This window comes from Diadema antillarum, unplaced genomic scaffold (assembly GCF_040938485.1).
Source record: "Diadema antillarum isolate AM-2024a unplaced genomic scaffold, OU_Dant_1.0 seq00001003_RagTag, whole genome shotgun sequence".
Lineage (NCBI taxonomy): Eukaryota > Metazoa > Echinodermata > Echinoidea > Diadematoida > Diadematidae > Diadema > Diadema antillarum.
The window spans coordinates 866,457-888,653 of record NW_027271841.1 but is presented as its reverse complement, the minus strand read 5'-3'; the positions used below and the strand labels follow the sequence as shown (position 1 = coordinate 888,653).

The window sequence follows — 22,197 nt, the reverse complement described above, 5'->3', positions numbered from 1 at the left end:
AAATTTCTTATAGCACAAGTCAACATCAGATACATGTATGAGACTAAGAGCTTCCGCTCAAACACTTCATTTTACAAGAATAATGAAACACTGGGCTACAAGCCAAATAATTCGGTGCCTTTTCTGCAGTTGGAAAAAAAAATCCTCCAGCAAAAGAAAACCAGAAAGACATAGGTGCTACATATTTTGCATTTCACTACTGTTTCAGATTTGATGTATCATAAACTTTCCCTTAAAAAATAAAGCTTACCACCTTGAAGGATTATTGATATGTATTCATTATTTCTGAGAAGATATATGTGTTTCACTGTTACTATTAAAGACAGGTCAATTTTTACTCTGCTAAAATTTGTATGCAAAAACAATGCTACTCAAAGAGATCATGTATGTGCTTGTAATTCAGAGTTTACGGTATTTGCCATATTGGAGAAATCTTTCACAAGAACGAGAACAAACTCATAAATGTAATGCAGCTCACCCTATTAAGCAAACTCCAAATAAAACAATATGAAAATGTAAAATAAATTGGTATAAAAATGATGTAGCATATATGATCCTGAAATGGAACCACCTTAAAACATAATAATAATAATAATAATAATTTTTTTAAAACAACATACAGCTATTTGTCTTCCCCTTATCATTAAGTTAATTTTTACCTTTAAGTGAACATTCTACCTCTTATTAAACTGGTAGAAGGCTCTAAAGGCTTTTACTGCCCCTTTTTCATCGTACTTGCTTCCAAAAGATTTAAAATGACCCACAGGGCTCATGCCTGTGTGGGATACTATGAATTGAAAATCTAAAAGAGATTTTATATCACAGGTGAACAGCAGATACAAAACTCTTCTGCTAAAACGCTTGCTTCACAAGAATGACGAAACAGTGATTGTTTCAAAATTGATGTACCGTAAATTCTTGATTAGCAGCACATACTGACTTTAAGAATTGCATCTTTTATATTTCTTGGATTATGGATATGTATTCATACTAAGAAGATATATTTCTTTTTTGTTATCACAACAGTTCAATCAATCTTTACTCTGCTTAAATATTTTATGTAAGAGCATGCTCTCCAAAGACACCACAGTAGTACATGTATGTGCTTGTAATCGAGTGTTTACCATTTTGCCATTCTGGGGGAATCTATCACAAGAGAATTACAAGCAGAAACACCATCCAGCTCACGCTAACTGAACTCCAGATGATACAGTGGGTAGGAAAGGTATGGGAATCCACTAACACATGATTAATATAATCTTTTTTTCAACTTACAGATATGTCTTCCCCTAACCAAGAAGTTAATACCAGTCTTCAGCTGAACATTTTCTCTACTTCTTATTAAAATGGTAGTAGGCTCTGAAGGCCTTTACTGCCCCCGTTTCTTGGGCACCTGCTTCCACCCCATACACCACAGTGTCCAAGATCACCCACATGGCTCGAGCCTGTGCTGGATACTCCAGATCAAAGATCTGAAATATCTTATAGCACAGGTCAACAGCAGATACGAGGCTCTTTCTCTCAAACACTTGGCTCTCCAGAATGACGAAGCACTGGATTGGCTGGCAGACATTGTTCCCTACAGCCAGGACGAAAGGCTGGTTCCTCCCATGGTCTTTTCGGTAGGCCTCGAGACTGGTTCCTTCCTGCAAATGATAAATATTAAACTACAAATGTCGCTATGGCGACTAGTATACCTCCGCCATAATGCATGATTCTCCTAATAGGTCTATAGTACATGTGGACAATGTGTGATTACATTTTCACAAAATTGGCAAAAATTAAAATGATGTTTGTCACAAATGTGTTGAATGTTCACCTTCCTTTAACCTAGGTTTGATTGGATGAATAGGAGAGCATGTATTTGGGGATTTAAGGACTTTAACTTGACTTTGACCCATTCATAAGTTTATGCATTAAGTAATTTTCAAGGTAGGGAGAAAAAGTGCAATTTCTGTATTGAACAGTAAATTGTTACCATTTTCATCTGGCCTTTGACCCTAAGATTCATACGATAATCACTGTCAGGCAGGACATGCATAAATATGTAGTAAGTTTCAAGATAACTCGAGCCACTTCCGAGATATGGAGGAAAAAGCTAATTCAGCACTTTCACTTGATCTTTGACCTTTGAGGCAAAAAAAAAAGCAAAAAAAAAGAGAAACTTTCCAGAGAATCTCTATTGGGTTATATTTGCATACACCAAGTGTTTTAAAAAAAAAATAATCCTGCTGGCATTGCATAAATATGAGGGAAATAGTAAAATTTTGAAGTGTTGCCTTTGACCTTTGACCCGTGACCTTTGACCCCATGAACCCTAAATTCTCTAGATAATCACTGCCAGTCAGTACATGTAAATAACTGACAAAAATGCGTCGACTTAAGTGAACTCGACTCTCACGAGAGTCGATTTTTTTTTTCGACTCACAGTTATGTACATGTATTATGGTATATTTGCATGCATGTGTGTGTGTGTGTGTGCGTGCGTGTGTGTGTTTGCATTCAAATTTGTCTGTTCTTGAAGATAATGTTCTTATTTTGTTCTTAATTGAACACGGAATTTGTATCAATACTAGTAGTTAAACGTAGTTTTGAGAATGTCTGCGCTAATGTGGCATTGTGCATGTGTTATGTCTATGGTGCAATATAGGTAGCCATCTCTGTCAACCTACCCTTGAGACAAACACTCTCCCAGGCCCATCCCACCTCCATTGAACAAAACTATACAGCCAGACGGGCACGCACAAACAAGCTCCGCCCACTTGGCCTGTCACTAAAATATTAAAGCAGCGATTGGTTGACCAAGGAGTTCTGGCTTGACATGGATAAACTATGGATGTGCTGTGTGTATGGATAAATGTACTATGTTCCATGAAGATACCTTGAACAATTTCCAAGGTACGGAGTAAAAAGTGAAGTTTTAATATCTTTACTTGACCTTTTGACCTTTGACCTCATGACCCCAAACTTTCACTAGAGAATCTAAATTGGGTAATACACGTATACACTAAGTTTCAAGAAAATATCTTCAGGCATTGCATAGATATGGTGGAAATAGAGAAATTTTACATATTTGACCTTGACCTTTTGACCTTTGACCTGGAGCATGTGCACCCAAAAGTTGATAGGCACAACTTCACCCCCTAATACACATACATGCCAAGTTTGATTAGGATACCTCAAGAGGTTTTTAAGTTACGCTGTCTACAAAATTCATTACGGACGGACGGAAGGACGGACGGACGGACAACCCGAAAACATAATGCCTCCAGCACCACTTCGTGGCAGAGGCATAAAAAGTACATCTTATCTTATGGCTCACAAAGTCTGAAAACGAAGTTTGCTGTTTCCTCCACTATACTGGAAAGAAATAGTTTCAATCAAAGAATAAAAATCTGCAAGAAACGACTACCATCAATAGTGATATGAAACATTTCATTCCCGTGGTGATATTTTTAAATGACTGATTTCAGTCAATATTGCTTTAGGTTAAAACTCTGCAACACATCACACAAATCTTTGTGATTAATACTCTATGCATTTTCCTTCCCCTGTTAATCCTATATATAGTTTAAAATTAGGGCCAGCGAGTTCTGGTACGTGTAAAATTCAAATGGTTACATTTCTTACCATCATAAGCGCGATTCAAGTTCACATGCCAGGACCCTATTACATAAAACTTGACATCAGTAATACGTGAAATATAACTTTGACAACTAAGCTCTCAGGCAAACAGATGTAAACATTTTAGTAGCACATAACAGTTACTGGAACTTTTTATTCAATACACATTCCTTTTTGATGAAGCATCAAAGTGTTCATGTCTTGACTTGATACGTGGAGTTGATCTTGCTGTATGGAGATGTGACCCATGCTAACACAAAATTTTTCAATTTTCTTCACTAATACTGCTTTTGCTACAAACATTTGACATACCTTTTGGCAGTCGATGAAACACTCCAATGACTCTTGGGAAGAGGCTCTTCCCCCTTTTGATGACTTCTTGCCCGGGAACAGATGTGACAGCATAAGAAAAGCCAGATTTGCCTTTTCCTCTGTTAGTGGAGTACACAAAAAGTCTTTATTAGAATATGAAAGATTTTACGCTACATATGTCTTCACACCATAAATCAATCCTGGCATATTTTCAATTCACATATCAGCTTTATATCTCTTCAAATTCAGGGCTTATTTTATAACCAGTGGGCGATTTGGGGCGAATAAGCCACTGCCACCCCTTATTTGGTTGATAACACATTTTTAGTCATCACACGCAAAAAAAAAAAATTCAACCACAGCCCCTCCCCCCTTTTTATGCTGCTATTTTTTGTAGTAATCACAAGAAAATGCGGCAAAATTTTTGCCCGCCTCCCCCCCCCCCCCCCCCCCCCCCATCCCCTTTTAAGAATCCTGGATCGGCCAGTGATGACTTAAGATTATTATGCAGATTTGCAGACATGCACACTGCTCTTTTATGGAAGAATTGGTGGTGTGCTGTGTGCTGTGTATTTGGGGAAGGTGCCCAAATGTAGGTGGGGGCTACAACAAAGATTACAAAAAGGTTAATATGATGAGCAACAATAGAAGCCACGAGCAGCAGTAGTTGGAAGTAGCTTGATTCCAGCACTTGCCTCGGTGTCAGATGTTGGAAAGGGCACAAACGACCCTTGGTGCTGTTTTTACTAAATACACCATTTGGAAGAATGCAATGGAGTAAAACACTTCTATAAATCCTATTACATCTACATTATGAGGGATGATGAAGTGTATATCACATCATTTTAAAATCAAATATAATGTGTTACCATGAACTAGGGGACGGGACAGTTGGGTGACTTTGGACAGGAATTGTTTTACTTACATTTTTTTTTTGCTGTTGGTTTTTCTGCAAATATTTTTGTAGGTTATGAAAGGGGGATATGTGAATATTTGAATTACTGCACTTCTCTTGTATATTGCAAGCAGCAAAATAATGTCAGTGAAATTGTCTAAACTGTCCAAAGTCACCCGCCTGTCAAATGTCCCCTAAGTCTACAGTATCTATCAATAATTACACACCTTGAGTGAAGTCCTCATCACGTCTTTCTTGTACTCCGAATTTCACCTTCCACCCTGGAGAAATTCTATTCCCATAGTCCAGAATGCAAGATGATACTACTGGCCACTTTGTGAAGAGAAGGTCCCCCTTTCCATCAAATAGCTTGTTGTAATCCTGCTCAATCTGCAAAGAAACAAGAAACAACAACAACAAAACATGTTTTTGCAGTTATTTTGTTTTTTGTCTGTTAATTTGCCTGTTAGATCTTGAATTCTCACCATCTTAGTCCATTGTGTATGTTCCCAACACACACTGTGCCTTAACCCTATGTATTCCAGAGGGGAGGGGGAGCTTAATTAGCCCCCCCCTCCTAACATGGGGGAAAAAATTTATCTACAGCATGCAGTCAAATTGTCTCCTTACTCACACATCAGCAAGAGACCTTTAACCCCCATCAAATCTTACCGTAAGAAGCTACATGCATAATAAAGATGATGCACAAGAAACCTCATCTATACCCCATCCCCCCCCCAAAAAAAAATAAATAAATAAATTGCTTTTGAAGAGAAACAGAAATGGATATTCAGACAAGCATTGATGATATCAATATACATGTATATTTCATATTAGATGATTTCTTACATTAAAAAATATATATATATATTTCATACTATTCTATGGGTAGGAAGGCAAAACATACTTCATACAATGTTATCTATAGAATATGTACAGATTTATTTATTTTTTTTAATTTTGCACGCTGTGATTTAACAACAAAAATCAGGCATTTGTGTGTACATGCAAATATGGCAAACACTGACTGCAATAATTTTGTTCATCTAGATTTTGGTAGATATTGGACATGATAATAAAACCCCTGTGACAGCTTACAATGAGGATATAACATGCACCTGCCATTCACAATGGGGACGTAACATGCACCTACCATTCCAGGAGAAAGAAGGTGTGGAAACTCAGCCAGCACTTCAGTCACACACGGCTTGTTCTTTGAACTTCTCGGCAGGTTGGAATGTACAAAGTCCCTTCTATAAGCTGCTGTCTGCTCCATCTTGGCCACAACGTCTTTGTGAGGGGTGTCATGACTCTTCAACCATTCGGTCGTAGCTTTCATGTCTGCCAAATCTGATACAAATTATGGAAACTCATAATAACAATCATTATTGAATCAAGCCTGAGAACAAATGCATAGCCTTAATGTTCATCCTAGCATTTTCTAGCTTTAACCCTGAAAAGGGGGGATATAGCCATCCCACCCATCTCTGACCTATAAACCTCTGAAATAGCCCAATATTTTTGTGTTAGGCTGTATGCATTATCAGACATCATTAACAATATTGCTTGGGCTGCTAATTCTCCTAAAAGTAAACAAAGTATAAGAACAAGGCATATCATAATTATAGTGCATATAGAAATATTGCCACATTTTACCCAAGTCACGCTGATTTTTCTATAACTTGCACTTCCCCTTAGACCCAGTCAAAAATTACTCTTTAAATGGGTTTAAAAAGTTAGTACTAACATTCAATCAATACAAATTTATATTTAACCCCAAAATGCAATGAAGTCACTTTTTTCAAGCCTTGCTAACAGACCCAAGGTGGAAAAATTATGCAAATGAATAGATTGTTGTAGGTAAATCTACATTTAACTCAATTGTTTACTGCTTGATGCACAGAAACAAATTTTTTATACAGGGCAAGTATTTCTCAAGCCTGCTTCACTTTACTTTGGAGATAATTGGCTACATTTGTAAGCACATACCATAATTCATCTGCAATGATGAGGTTGAATCCTCATTGGAAGAACTTGAAGTGGTATCCTTAGGACTGCCAACCTTGGCTTTGTCTTGCTTCCTGTCTTGCTCTGCTGTTTTCCTTCTCAGGTACTTCAGCCGGTTTTCCAGCCTACCACCTGCTGGAAGTTTGGTACTCCCTTTCAAGTACCACTCCTCCTTTAAAAAAGAAATGAAATAATATTAATGAGCAAGAAGAATGTCACAATTAAAAGAGTTTATATGGTTATTTTCACAGTAAAGGGAGTAATTTTTTGTTCTGACAGGGTCAAAATTTCTGAATGTGTTTTGATATATATTTAGACTGAATTATAACTAAAAATGTCAAAGTTATGGATTTTTTGTTCCAGAGCTTGAACTACAAGCAAAACCTTGAAAAATATGAGTATGCAAAGTATGAAGAAGTACACTTGTAACTCATGTATCATAAAATTTATCTAAAATACCATGATACAGTACATGTGCATGATATATTGTTCAGCATGCATTACAGAGCTGTTTGAGAATGCACATGGGTTTCAAATTTACAGCTGTTTGAGTGTAATGATACTCAGATTGGTAAATACATTTGTAAATATTTGCAAGAATTCAATCTCCAAGGCAATCATTGTTGTAATACACATATTAACATTGTAAGATGAAATGGTCACGAACTTGACATAGGAAATTGGTTAGTAGTGTTTCAGAGACTTCAAACATGCTAACACAATACTGTATGTATTATCAACTAAAAAGACACAACACCAGGTTTAAAAGTACTGGGTAAGCATGGTAAGAGTGTACAAAGCTAAAAATGCAACAGTGCTATGTTGTGAGGTTAAAAGGTCATTGACACAGAATTCTCATGGTAAAGCATGGTAACAAGAATAGCATCATCAAAACCCAAATGCTGACAAAGCTTTTTCAGAATCAGTGACAGAAGGAAGCTAACTATTTATGGTAATGGTGCGAGATCGTTAATCATAACATCTCTAAATTCAGAATTCTTTTGACATTCTTTGTTTCTATTTTTGTTTATATCTCAACTAAGTCCATTTGGGTTATTTTCACTAATTGCTCTTCATAGAGAAACAAGTAAACTGATGTACAATTGATTCTTTCTCCTTGTAGTATAGTGCAAGGGAACACCTGTACCCAGTATCTTTTAATAACTAAACCCTGTTTTAGATGAAACATGAACCTTGAACCAATAAGCCACTTAATACTTTGCCCACAAACATGGTAAATTTTAGCAATTTATCATAATCCTGTAGTACCTGTACACATGCACTTATGGACAGATGTTGTTAAAATTGCTCCTAGCAAAGAATGAAATGTCTGCACTGTACATGCATGTACAGCTAGGCATCCACAAACATTTTCATTATATTTCTGAAGCCTGTAGTAAGATCAGCATTAAATTATATATATATATATATATATATATATATTTATATACATATTTCTACATGTTATTCATTGATTTTATTCCAAAGATATCATTTGTCAATAGTTATCTGTCAACTTGGGTTGTGTCTTACGAAAAATCAAATGACTGCTAAGTCAGTAATTTTTAAACTGTCTACTCACGTCTCCATTGCCAGCTGGATCTTTAAGGAAGGGGAACTCTGCAATGATGGAGGAGGCCATTGCCCCCTTCATGTCAGGGCCAGGTCTGATGACAAAAAATATGAGAATTGTAGTGAAATGTACATAAATCATTGCAAATGCACATGTGATACAATTCCCACACAAAGCACTGTGGTGTAGTTGAGCATTCCCCCCTCCCCCATAAAGTATATCCTATTAAAGCTTGTACATCATCTGCATTAACAAAAAGAGGCTAGTTTTCTCAGCACCAGACCAGGAACCTACAGGGAATCCCTACAAGGGTATCAAAAACAGGAAAAATCTGGGGGAAAGGGTATCAAATTGAGATGAATGATTATGTAATCCTTGAATAAATTTACCACTTAAGGGTATTAAAAACCAGACATTAAACATGATTCTCTGTTCATGAAAATGGAAGAACAGATTGTATTCAAGCACTAGGAACAGTGGAGAACCTGCATATCCAATTATGGGTATAGGCCTAAATAAAAAAAAAATTATGAGTCATAATGATACTATCCTTGGATAAAATGACTTTTAGGGTTATCAAAATATGGAAGATCTTACACATTTCCCAGTCTAGGGTATATAAATAATAAGATTCCTGAAGAGGGAGAAGAGGGTTTGGAAATGAATTGGACATGAGAAATTCACCTACGTGAAGATACAACTTTAGGTTAAAAAAAAAAAGGTCTTGTAAAGTGAATGTGATTATTTGTTTAGAAGAAATGAGAAGAGAAACAAAAAGAATAGGAATGCAAAATCAACACAGACAGAAGCAAGGTAATATTAGGATGCCATTGCAAATGGTAAAATGTCATTACCTGAGGCCATGCAAGTCTACTAGATGCTCTGTACACATATTGCAGATGACACGAGTGTTGTGTGGCGTGCAGACTTTCATTCGAGTTACTTCCTCTAACGTTTTCCTCCCTTCCAAAGATTTCTTCAGAATTTCACCCACATCCTGTAAAATATTCAAGATTGCATGAGTTTAAAAAATGGTGTGTGTGTGTGTGTGTGTAAACATCATGATACAGGAGGCAATTCATTTTTTCTGGCATATTTCAACTTCTTTCGAAATATTAGCTAGAAGAGAATCTAAAAATTATACAGTACATGTAATTTCAATTGGTTCTGCGTACAAGTACTATAATCAGTAGCATGATCAGGGCTCAAAATAATAAGTAATTAGCACCAAGAATGGGCTTCCCAGCAGTGAAGGACTATTTTCAAGAGACTTTGACAATAAAAAAAAAAAAAACAGAGTCAATATCATGACACCTCTGAATTCTGGTGTGATTTGAAATTCCAATGCTTATATATTCCTCCTCTACACACAACATAAGAAAGGCTGAATCTTAGAAAAATTTGCTCATATCTATACTGTGCATGATGACAAAAAAAAAAAAAAAAAAAAATATTTTCACAAAGTACAGATGAGACACTATATACATGCACATACACTGTATGTAATAACATGAGTACATGTATATCAATATGACTGAATGAATTACATATGAAATGTGAACTTACGTATCTTACTGCTTTCTGACGTTTGAGTGGTGGCGGTGTGTCACTGCTGCTGTTCAGATCCTGAACTACAGCTGATGAGCATGATGGTTCTTCTACATCTACTGGGATAGTTGAAGCCTGGGAAAGGTCAAAAGTAACTGATTCCATATCTGACAGCATCAGATCATCAGAAACTTCAGATGACTCCCAGCCCATCTGCATGTCTTTGAGTACAGATTCTGCAGCATTATTTGCTTCGTCCTATAAGGATGAAAATACACCACTCAAAAAGGGTTTAGCAATTCAACAGCAATGAGCTTATAATCATTCCTTTTTAATAAATCTTACTTGACATTAAAATTATTGGAATGAGTGTACAGTTGCCAGCACTGTATCCTCATGCACATTATTTTTACTGATACATACACACTTTTGAGTTATAGTGCAAAATCAAATCAAGACAGTAATTTTTTGGTTGAATTACAGATTTGTGCATTGTGGAAAGTGATTCACAGAGAACTGTTTCCCCTCCATACTCATGATCATTGATCTGATAACAATGCCAATCCATTATGCAAAAATTTTGTACATGGTCACACACAAAAATGTTGTACACATTCCATGATTTCAGTATCATTAAAAAGGGAAATGAACTGACATTTTAATTGATGTAAACAATGCAATAAACAGAGAGATGTACAGCATGAAATCAAAACTGAAGTGCATAACTTGTATGCCTGGAAGAAGGGTGCAAGCCCTGCTCACAACCAAATGTTATGATCTTGGTGTCCTCTTAATAAGAAAAAAGATGTTCTTTCCAGCCAGCTTAATGAAAATAAATGCTAGTCAGTGAGAAATCATAAAAACTGAATGTATCTTCTGTTCCATTTCAATAGGTTTATCCTGTATAATGGTCATTAGTTTACAAACAAAAAAAAAATGAAAAATTGTACCACGGTACTTACTTTCCTTTCATTTGATATACCAGTACATACATGTATAACTTTGTGTAGAAAGAAAGCACAGAAGTTTGAAATGGTTAAATTGAAAAATTGAAACTGAAGTGAGCATGTACCTGTAAGTTATTTTTGAAGTTTATTACTTTGGTCTAGTGATCTTTGTTGCAGTTATGACAGCATGTATCTGGTAGGAATGTACCACTGATGATCTGCACTATCATGACTCTTCACTGCATGGACAGGTCTGTGTTCAAACAGGTCTTCAGGATTAAGCAACTGTAGAGAATCCAACTCCTCTTCTGATGCAACAAAGGCTTGAAAGTGATCATGAAAGTACTTTGTTTTCCATGGCTGGATCATTAGATACAGTCCATCTTGCTTTCTCATAATATAATCAATCCTTGAGAAAGATGGTAGTTCACCACACCAGTCAGTCAGTAACATGACATTGGGTCTGTATGTGTATCCATAGAATGTTACTTTATCACACAATTCTAGTAAGGTATCAGGTTCACAGCTCAACAGCCGACATACTTCTACCTCGCTCTCAAGATCACAAACTTTGACAAATTCTGATGTGTGGATGTATACACATTCGCTGTTGATGTGTTCTTTCTTGAGCATTCTGAATGCCTGTGCTTCCTGGTGTTTACGTGCAACTGTCTTGGCGATGTTCTTGTAATTATTACAAGTTTTCGCCCACTTTTTCAAAGGCTTGTGCTTTCCTTCTTGCCTCATACAAGCATACTGTGACAAAGGGCCCAGCTGTCTGATTGCCTTGGGATAGTGGAGGAGGTTGTGATGCTTGGGGAGGAGATGGTTATCAGGAAACAGTTGCAAATATAACTGATGATGCTCATTAATCCTTGACTGCAAGTAGTAGGTGACAGCAGTACTAATGTTTGGTGCTAAGACCAGTTGGTATATCTCCAGAAGAACTGTGAACAACCTCCAGTACTCACATCCTTCTTCAACTTTATCTCCCACAATCAGGGGTAAGAACTCAGCAAGACAACTCATCTGTGAAGCCTTTTGACCACTTGGTCCAAATGGATTGCTAAGGTGACTTTGAAGGATGGGGCTGGGCTTGTTTGCTTTTTCTGTTATACCATAGCTGAATGACTGAATACGACAGTTCAGTTCATCAAGGCTAAATCTGCCCTGATTTATGAGTTCTGAAAGTACAAGTTTCATCTCGATTGGAAGTAACCCTTCTAGGAAATCATGCATCAGGTCAGGAGCATAGTTTTGCGACACATGGTAATAGCTCAGTGTATTGAGAGCACACGACCTCCGAAGTCCCGTTTGAGAAACATCATTTACACTGATATCATAATCAATGTTTTCTTCAGTACGGAGTAACCTTTGATCAACAGCTACCTGTTTTCTGCATATTGCCTTGAGTGCTTTGCAGAACCGGCAAAAATAGTTGGCACTAAAACTTCCAGCAAAGCCGAGCATGGTATTGAGAGCTAAGTTATCACCGACTGCCTGGAAGAGTCGGGGACGTACACGGCCAGTGAATCCATCTGGACTATTAATATGAAGACCTTCTGTGAAGAGAACTTCAAGGTCATCCGAAATACGCTGAAGAACAACATTTACACCATATTTGGATACCAAAGAAGATTTTGCTAGAGCAACTAAAAGGACATTTTCCAGTTTAGCTTGGTATTTCTTGGGCAAAGAAGCAACAGTAACATAGATACCAAGAAGTTTGTGTTTCCCTTTCTTTGAACCTAGGGGGTTCGCTGTCTCAAAGTCATCATTATACAGCAACAATTCTATATCCACACAGTCTTGGTTTCCTTCACAAGCTTTGTAATATGATCCATCTCTGTAAGTCTGAAGCACATCTTTTTCGCCAGCAGTGTCTTTTTCCTGAATGATGACTGACATATAGCCTGGTTGTTCCAAGAATACTTTCAGATTTTCACCGACTGGCACGTACTGAAAAGTTTCTTCAACTTGTTTCTGCTCAGTCCTTCCAGTATGTGTATTCAGACATTCTTTGTATACATTGCCAAAAACAATTTCTTCTGGCTCAATAAGAACATTACAGTTGCGGGCAAATTGGTTTTGTTTATGCTGAGTAGATAAACTGAAATGCTCAAAAGGATCTTTCACCATGTCAAGGACTGACTGTAGAGTGTCAATTTTATCAACTGAGGGTTTGATATCCTGAGATACGTCCTCGATGATGGGGGCTGACACTTGTTGAACTGCTTCAATTACATTAGTGAGCAGCTCTTGTGTGTCACAAATTATACTTTGCACTGTGGAGGATGGCAGGGATGAGCTTTTAAGTTTTGCTACATATTCAGAAACAGACTGTTTGATTGCTGATGAAATTTCCTCTGTGGGTTTTTCATTTGGAAGCACTTCTGACTGCTCTGATGCACTTTCATCACTAAAAACTGTGTTTCCAACAGAATCTCCATCACTGACATTTTCTACAATGGAATCATGATCTTGTTCCAAGTGCCGCTTGTAGCTATAACCATGATAGAATGTTTTAAAACATTCTTGCACATGACACACAAGTTTTGTTTTGGTCTTTGAGTTTATGTTGTGGATCTTTAGGTGGTTCCACAGGTCCACACTTCTTTCAAAGGATTTCACACATTTGCAACATGCAAACATTTTTGCAGGAATGATTTTTGAGATGTCCTTGGTCACACACTTGCCTGTTTCTTCCATTTTTCGAAATGGTGAACAAATTTAAGCCTTGGGCCCAATTGGGAGATCACATCCTTCACAAGACTTGCATCCAGCAGCTTGAATGCTGACAGGTCAATGCCACAATCTAAAACAAAAGAAAAAATATGGTAAATTCTATTTAGGAAAAAAAAGAGAAATGAATGATAAGTTGATTTGCGTGCTTTTATACAATCCATACTGTAGATTATCATAAACAGCAAAAAGCATTACTGTTCAAGTTTGTTACCATTAAAAATACTCAAAATTGCCTTTTTGACATCCTTGTCATTTCAAAAATCATATGAATTATGATGCTGTTTTTCAAAATTGATTTGTGGTCTCCCCCTGCCCCCCTCAAAATATTACATCAACAATTTTCTTGGTTGATATAACCTCATGAAATGTATCATGTATTTTTGTTTTTAATTGTCGAGGTAGGCCTACAATTTTGTACATTTTTTGGAGTAATGCATGATTTGAATAAAAAAATTGAAATGTCAAGGCACTGTAAAAGCACACATACCGTACACACTAAACACACAAAGAAACACACTTCAATGAAGACAATATACAGTACATACAATATGCAACTAGCCGCTTTCCCCTTCCTTTATAGCCATTTTATAGCTCTTTTAATCTGGATAGGAAAAACAAATTGTGTGCGATTAGATTTTCTTTAAAGGGATTTTTTAAGTGTTTAAAGTCTGGGTTGTTTGTATTTCTAGTGGAATTCAGGGTATCATGCAAGCCCAATTCCCCCCCCCCCCCCCCACGTCAATGGTACAGTCAAGGACATGTCATGGATACAAGCACAGGCAAGAGTGGTGCCTTGACTCTGTAATTTTTATACAGGTCTGGCCAAATTTGCATAAATTTCTGAATATGCAATAATTTCAACTCCAATGAATAAAGTTCTCATGATTTATTTCAGGATAGATATGAATATTTGGTTGAAGAAAACACACTTTTTAAACTTTAAAACATAAAAAAATTAATTGGTACCAGATTTTTTTTTTTAACCCTGTCTCCTAATAGCACATAACATCCTTTGAAAAGCTCCCTCTATCACGATTCTCAAAACTTAAAAATCTCAACAACAAAAAAGAGAGAAAGCAAACATGTGTATTAAAGGGGTAATATAAAATAGCAATATTTGACAATATACCCTTTACTTTTATGGATGGATTCAAGTTACATGTTGGTAAACCCTAACTCCGTATACACAGCTACACACTGTGGGAGCCACCAACACTGCGTGTTGGGGCAGTTAGGTAAACTACACTATCAACTGATCTCACTAATACATGTATGTAAGAGGATGTCAATCATGTAAGTCACGAAACTGCATAGTTGATGTCAAGTTCAACCTTGCTGTGTTCATATCTATTTCAGATCATGTATTAACATATTATTTGAGGAAAGTGAAGAACGATAAGGGTTTATGACCATAGTGTAACTCCAGTAACTTCTTCCAAAAAGAGAGTGGTAAATGAATGTATACATGTTGAACAGCCACCCATTTTTTTTTTTTTTTGTTGTTGTTGTAAAGGCTGATTAGGTAATTATCTTTGAAAATTATAAGCTGGATAAGACTTAAGTTGTTGCACAATAGTCTACTGAGTCTGAAGGAAAAGATAGCAGACAGCTAGACAATAGGGTCTACAGGATGTAACTTACTAGTACAATTGTAACTCTAAGTTAGAGTTATATTCTTGGTCTACATCATTACATGTATTTAGTTGGAAGGTTTCAAACTGTGTCTGTTCGGCAGATTTTTGACATTTTGGAAATGTGTCTTGAGGTAAATCTAGACAGATTCCCAAAATGTCAAATTCCACAGAACAGACACAGTTTGAAGCCTTTGAACTAATATGAAAATGATGTAGGCCTAGACTCTACTGCATTATTTCACCTCTTTGACATTGTTACAAAATGTTGTAATCTGTGCATCCAGACCTCACACAAATCAAAGGCAAGCCAAGGCTTCAAGCAAACCAGAAGACAGTAGAAATACCATACTGTCAGTAGACAGTAGTATCTAGACTAGGCCTAGACTTCTATAGCATAGACTATAGATTTCTATCAACTTGTCCTACTCTATACTTGACTATAGCCTATGAAGGCTTAGTCTGACAAAAGTAGATCTAACACAGGGCTGCACACTAACCCATTTTTTCTACTGGTCCGGCCTGTCCATCGGACCAGTAAGTACCCAGTCTTTCCATTTTTTACTGGTCCATTCCTGAAAAAGTTACTGGTCCGACAGTGATTTTTACTGGTCAGGGACCGTCGGACCAGTGCCAGTGTGCAGCCTTGTCTAACATTTAACAAGTAAACGTTAGGCCTATCAAAAACCCTAATCTAAAGTACGGTACTGTACCAAGTTCTTGCACACATGCTTATCACGATTATGCCGAGTATTGGACCTGTGTCAGTGACTAGGTCGAACATGGGCCAAGCGGCCGGCCTTTGAAGAGCCAGCCGCCGAGGGCCGGCGCCGGCCGCCGAGTACATACGCTTGAAGTGCAAAGCCAGCTGCTGTGCGGCGCAGGCAAGGTCAACTAGTCGTAGGTACCACTTCCGAACGGTACCATCAACTAACTTGAAGCATCTACATTATTGGAAACAAATATACTGGTAATTTATACTTACTTTTAAAGTTGGGGATTTGGTCAACAAGACCCCATTGACGCAGCAAAAAAGCAACTTCGCTGTCCGCCATGCTTCGTGCTCTGTCGATGTCGCGTCGAAGTACAGTACAGACTACTACTTTATGTAGTTGGTATGCATGCACGTGCGCGCGCGCAAGTGTAAAAATGACCCACCAGTCATCCGCGTGTGTCCTTTTTACACCTAACATAGCAATATCGCGACTGGGCTCGCCTGGTACAGTGTAAACAGCGAGAGTGTAAAATGCAGTTTACTCCGAGTTGAGTAAGATAATGGAGCAAACCTTACTCACGAAGAAGAGCAAAATGAAAGTATGTAAATATTGAGTAAAGAGGGGTAAAAAGAACGAGTTTGCTCAATAAAGGCGAATTTACCGCTGTTAAATGTTCAATCTTGCTCAATATTGAGCACTCTTGAGTTTACTTTAGCAAAATTTTACTCCATGGATTTAGAGTGTAGTAAGATTATAATATACATCAATATGTTCAAAGGTAACTTCTAAAGACTTAATATACATAAAGGTTTCCTTATATAAGTTCCTTATTTCGCGATAAGTGCGGGCGCGCGCGCGCACATATATACACACACGTGATATGATTACGTATGTAATATATACATAAGCTTCATGTTCAACGTTAATTGAAATGAGCATGTGAAATTGGTAAATTCATTGCAAAAAAGGGTAATATTTGGATTTTACAATCACCGCTTTGGAACTATATCACATGATCACATCCTCAGTGATCCTCGAATGACCAAAGTTGTTGGTGTCTTGTTAAAATAAGGAAATACGTCATCGCCGTTATACCAAGAGGTGATGAACGTAAAATTAAGAAAAGGCAGAATCTTAGTTTGACTTTATGTGATCATTTCATTAGCATTTCTTTATATTCAATTTGCAATTTGATGAATGTCTGCCTATGTACAAATGGTTCCGCGTTTTTACAGAATCTGCTTTTTTAATTATACTTGGGGGAAAAAAACTCATACATTTCGCTACGTGTTTACAAATTGGAAATAATAGTAATGACCAACACTGATATGTTAAATTCAGAAAATGACATGATTTCAAAAGATTATGATTACAACGCGTCATGAAATACATACTTGTCTTGATCCATTAGTTTTGCGTTGAAATGTTGGTATAGGTATTTTTCGTCTTTGTAAAAATGGTGAGATTTCAATGGATGACTTCCATCATACTCTCGATAACCGTATAAGTCGATATACCCATCACAATGCGCAGTAATTTGATATCCCCAAACACCATTGATGCCAACCAGTTTTCGTTTCAGGTAACGATGTCTTTTATATAGAATGAACACTTAAACACCGCATGCACGCAATTTCCTCGTTAGTTTAATCTTTCCTCATTTTCCATTCCATCCACGTGATCGACCTGCAGGGTGACTGTACACAGCTTTGAGACCTTGTTTCTTTTTTTTTTTTCTTTTTTCTCTCCTTGTTTTTGTGTGCGAGAGAGTTTCAAAACTTTTGTTTTGCTCTTAAGAGCTTGGTCAAACCACGGAGCTAGTAGCTCCACGATCAAACAGTCTTTATTCTGTTACGTTCCCCGACGAAAACAAGGTCACTCTTTCAGAATTCACGAGCCTGTATGCTGCCACATATAGTTTGACTTGAGCTGAATCTGGAGTTTCACTGCATTGTGCTAAACCGAGCACAGTTGCTGTACGAAAGTTATTGGATATTCTCGGCGAATTTACAGTTAGCCATTTATTGGGGAATCGACAACACAGCCTTTCTACGAGCAAGAATGATTCCAATATTATTCATTTTTAGCAATTTGATTGGAAGGCCGAATAAAATACAATAGCTCTAGAGGCTCACATGTGATGAGATCCGTTACCGATTTTAAATCCTACACAAAACATCAATTCAAACGAGGGGAAAATAAAGAAATCACATAGCATTTATATACAGACAATATGCGGTGTACCTTCCCTGGTCATGACCATAGTTATAACAGTATAAAATCACACCAACATTGAATTACTAAGGAGAAGAAATTCAAAATAGGAATGACTGAAAATAAGAAATATTAGTTTCAAGTTCAAGATCAAGTTTATTTTATTTTTCTCCATGTCAACAGAATCAATATTATACGCACAATGTGAATGAAGTAAAGAAATATCAACATTTATGCAAGCATTACAGAAAGGTGGCACATTATATACTTTTGATGTAATGGGGATCGCAGAAATTTGCATTTTAGTGATAGATAGAGTGTTGGATAGAGATGGGGGGGGGGGCTAAAAAGCGAAGCTTGTACATTGTGTCATGGGTACAACCAGTTACTGTACATTTAAGAGGAAAAAAATGCGTGCTATAACCAAACCCATAGTTCATATTGCTAAATCAATTATTTGGCAACAGCTACTCTCTATTTTCGAGGAGAATGAGTAGATTTGCGAATTCTACCACAACTTAACCCTGATGACGCTTTCATTGAATATTGAGAAATATAATAATGGGCATTTGTGTGTGTGTGTGTGTGTGTGTGTGTGTGTGCGCGCACGAGCCCCCCCCCCCCCAAAAACACACACACACACACACACACACACACACACACACAAACGTAGAACGTCTAGTTTTCCGTAATCTGCTTCTGTAAATGCAGAATATCAGGAATGAAATGACGCAGTCTAGCTATTTTCTTTTTTTTCTAAATAAGGGATAATAAGTCTTGATAATGTGTATTCCACATTATCGTTTTTATTTGTTGTTTTAGCCTTCAACACGTGTATGTTTTCGATAATCTATTATACCGCTGCGAGCTAACTAACTTTGGCCGAAGAGTGCTGATTGTGTAAATAGAGGAAGTTGCAGCAGTCTCGGATGCCTATGCCTATAATGCAAGTCTAATGTATTCCATGCGAATACACGTCAACGTCAGCGATCTATTTCTCTAAGTTTTGACCGTAAAAGTAGCAAAACAAGTCTTCATCACAATAATTTATGAAATTAGGGTGATAATGCCTTCCCCACATAACTGGAGAAGTGATTACAACTAACAACAGCAGTTTACGTGGTCTTTCGTTCACTGTTACACTGCATGCGAACGGCATTAATGTTGTGATGTTATATCTATACGTACAGCGACGCGTAAAAACGGTAAAACAGTAAAATTAACAATAAAATCACATCAATGGATACCCTACTGCTGGTATCTTCATGGTCTTTCTGAATATTGTAAATTGTAGGATATGTTATATGCAATGAACACTGCCCCTCTGCTTCCTTCGTTCGGCAATAACTTTGTGATTTTTTCCCTTTTTTTGTGCGATATCATTTCCTTTGTGTTATATGATGTATGAAGTAGATTTTCAATGCATTTCTTCCGAGAAGGAACTACATTGCTTGTCACGGCTTGTCCATCTAAGTCTATGGTTTCCATTTACAGAAGGAACTATACGAGTCAAACAAAACTCGGTTTCTCCTTTATGATTCATGATAATTATAAAAGAAATCGCGGTAATTGTAAGGGAAAAGTGAAAGATCAGTGAGGTGTGTTTGAGACACTTAATTAGACTGTTTTGTGACGTACCGATGACGCAGTTCTCACTGGTAAGTGGGGACACTGCGACGCAGTTTCTCGATAACAAAGGTAAGGGGAATGCCAGTGAAGTCTTGTGCTTACATCTTATGTGAGGTCTCTTCCTGTGTGTACGTGTGTATGTGCTCACGCGCACGTGTTAATGTGTTGTACAGAGATACGAGTGTACAGGTATCTGTGTGCGTCTGCGTGTGTAGTGTATAATGTAAGTGCACGTCATCACTCACTTCTATATGCGTATGTTATATATCTCGTCTTTTCCCCTTTCCATCTTATTCGGAGAAAGCTTCTTGAAGTTATGCGTAAGCAGCTGAGATAAACTGTGTATTATGGGTATACCCTTTATCAATAATGCTTATGTTTTGTAATATGTGTCATGTGGCAAAATATGTAATAATGACATCCTTTCATTTCAACAGGCCTATGGCTCTCTATCATGTAATTGTCATTTCGTCGAATAATTACCATCAACAATCACGCATATTATATTAAAAGCCGTTTGATTTTTTTAACAGTATAGAGAGAAATGTATCACCTCTTATAACAATATACTCCGGATGTCTTTTGAAGTTGGATGGGGAGGATTCCAATTTGGAATACATCTTTTATTTTTGCACAATCACCATGACAAGGTAATAATCTACTTTATTCACTTTCCACAGCATCAAGATCATAACTACAGAACTGGAACATGGCGTAATGATATAGGATTAATACACTTAGATGTTAGAGAAACGGATGATAACTCGCAATAGTCAAGATTCTGTTAAGAAAAAAAAACCCACACACACTCACATGGATTTAAATATCTAATTTTTGCCTCTTAGGTGTCCACGATACAAAACCCTTTTGTGATCATTTCGATTGATAGAATTTCATTTGGTAACATTTTCGAAATAAGAACAACAAGAAAATAAAAATCAAACGACTTATTTTGATGATTATCATTATGATGTAAATGACCAAAAAATAAAAGAACAAAAACAAACAAACAAACACACAACCGAACATTCCATCCTTAAATATGAACTTGCAAATGCAACGAGATTGACATGATTAGCATCACATTTTGGGAAGTACGAACATTGTAAAGTAAGCAAATTCATGAATGTATTCATGAACATATTTAGTTGTTTTTTTCAGCGGTTATTATAGTATTTTTCAGGTCAATGGCTGCGTAAGATATATAATGCCGTTACAACATGGGTACTGGATCCAGTGACTCGATTCTCTATGATCACAGTTAGTCCTGGCCGGTTCAATGCAACTTTACCTAATTGTATAAAATCGTTTTCTGACATCTATTATGCGAATAAAAACGTGAAATGAATGTGGTCTTAGTGTCAGCAGCTGACTCTCTAGTAGCTTTACTTTTGAATGGCATTCTACTTTTTTAATGTGCCCGAGACGAGCGCCACAAATGCTTTCTTTGTATTCCCCATCTGAGTTTTCTGGCTGTACCTTTCATTGTGCTGTGTGTGGACATTCCTATTCGTTTATTCAGATTTTGACCTTGTCGTTCGTATCACACCGTTTCACAACAAGCCCTCCTGTAAAAGGATCATTTCCCCCTGCGATGCTTTCCAACACATAAGGATTTCATACACACGCACACACCAAGGACAACGCGAAAGTCATCGAAATCACGGCAAAGTGCAAGATAAATATGATATTTGCCGCGGAGTTTTGATTGGTAAAACGACCGCGCGAGCTGGCCAAACACCTCCCCCCTACCCTGGAAGCACTCGAAGGCTTAAGATACCTCATCCGCTCTGCGAAGGCGCCAAGCTTAGTTTACCGACCGATAGTCCTGCAGTTTGTTCGCTCTCACCCTCCCTCTCTCTTTCCATTGCCAAAGCTTTCCTCCCATAACAATCTTCCCTGTTTTCTTACCATCTCTCGGCCTCACTTCCGATGAGACTGATGTCTCATAAACTCTTCAAAAAGGGTGAACAAAATACTCACGGTCGAAAGTTGGTGTTGCCGTTTCCTTCCCCCTTCTACATATTATTTCTTGTAGGTTTAGACCCTACAGATTTTGCACGTATAACTGACACTCCGGCTTTATAGTCAAGTTCACTTCTGCAACACTGATTCTTGTAATGTTTTAGTCAACATTTCTTTCATTCATGAGAATGTATATTTTTGGTCTAAACATGATTGTGTTTTACAATGTGTTTGTCATGATTCTTTTTACATGCATATGTATACGTCAAATCTATTTAGCCCCGTCTCTCTCTCCACACAGACACACAGACACATATTATGCATATGTATATATATATATATATATATATATATATATATATATATATATATACGCGCATGTGCTTGTATG

At 37.2% G+C, this 22,197-nt stretch overlaps 1 protein-coding gene across 1 annotated transcript; it reads right to left on the bottom strand.

The window, feature by feature from the left end:
- Positions 1 to 625: 625 nt before the first annotated feature.
- LOC139742487 (uncharacterized) lies at positions 626 to 16,337 on the bottom strand. The gene is made up of 10 exons (XM_071653025.1): positions 16,268 to 16,337; positions 13,603 to 13,721; positions 9,978 to 10,217; positions 9,266 to 9,408; positions 8,421 to 8,505; positions 6,821 to 7,010; positions 5,985 to 6,181; positions 5,059 to 5,221; positions 3,937 to 4,055; positions 626 to 1,646 (listed from the first exon to the last, which is right to left on the bottom strand). Exons 1-10 carry the CDS (start codon positions 16,335 to 16,337, stop codon positions 1,332 to 1,334), a joined length of 1,641 nt encoding a protein of 546 aa, XP_071509126.1. The 3' UTR covers positions 626 to 1,331.
- Between the last annotated feature and the right edge of the window lie 5,860 nt (positions 16,338 to 22,197).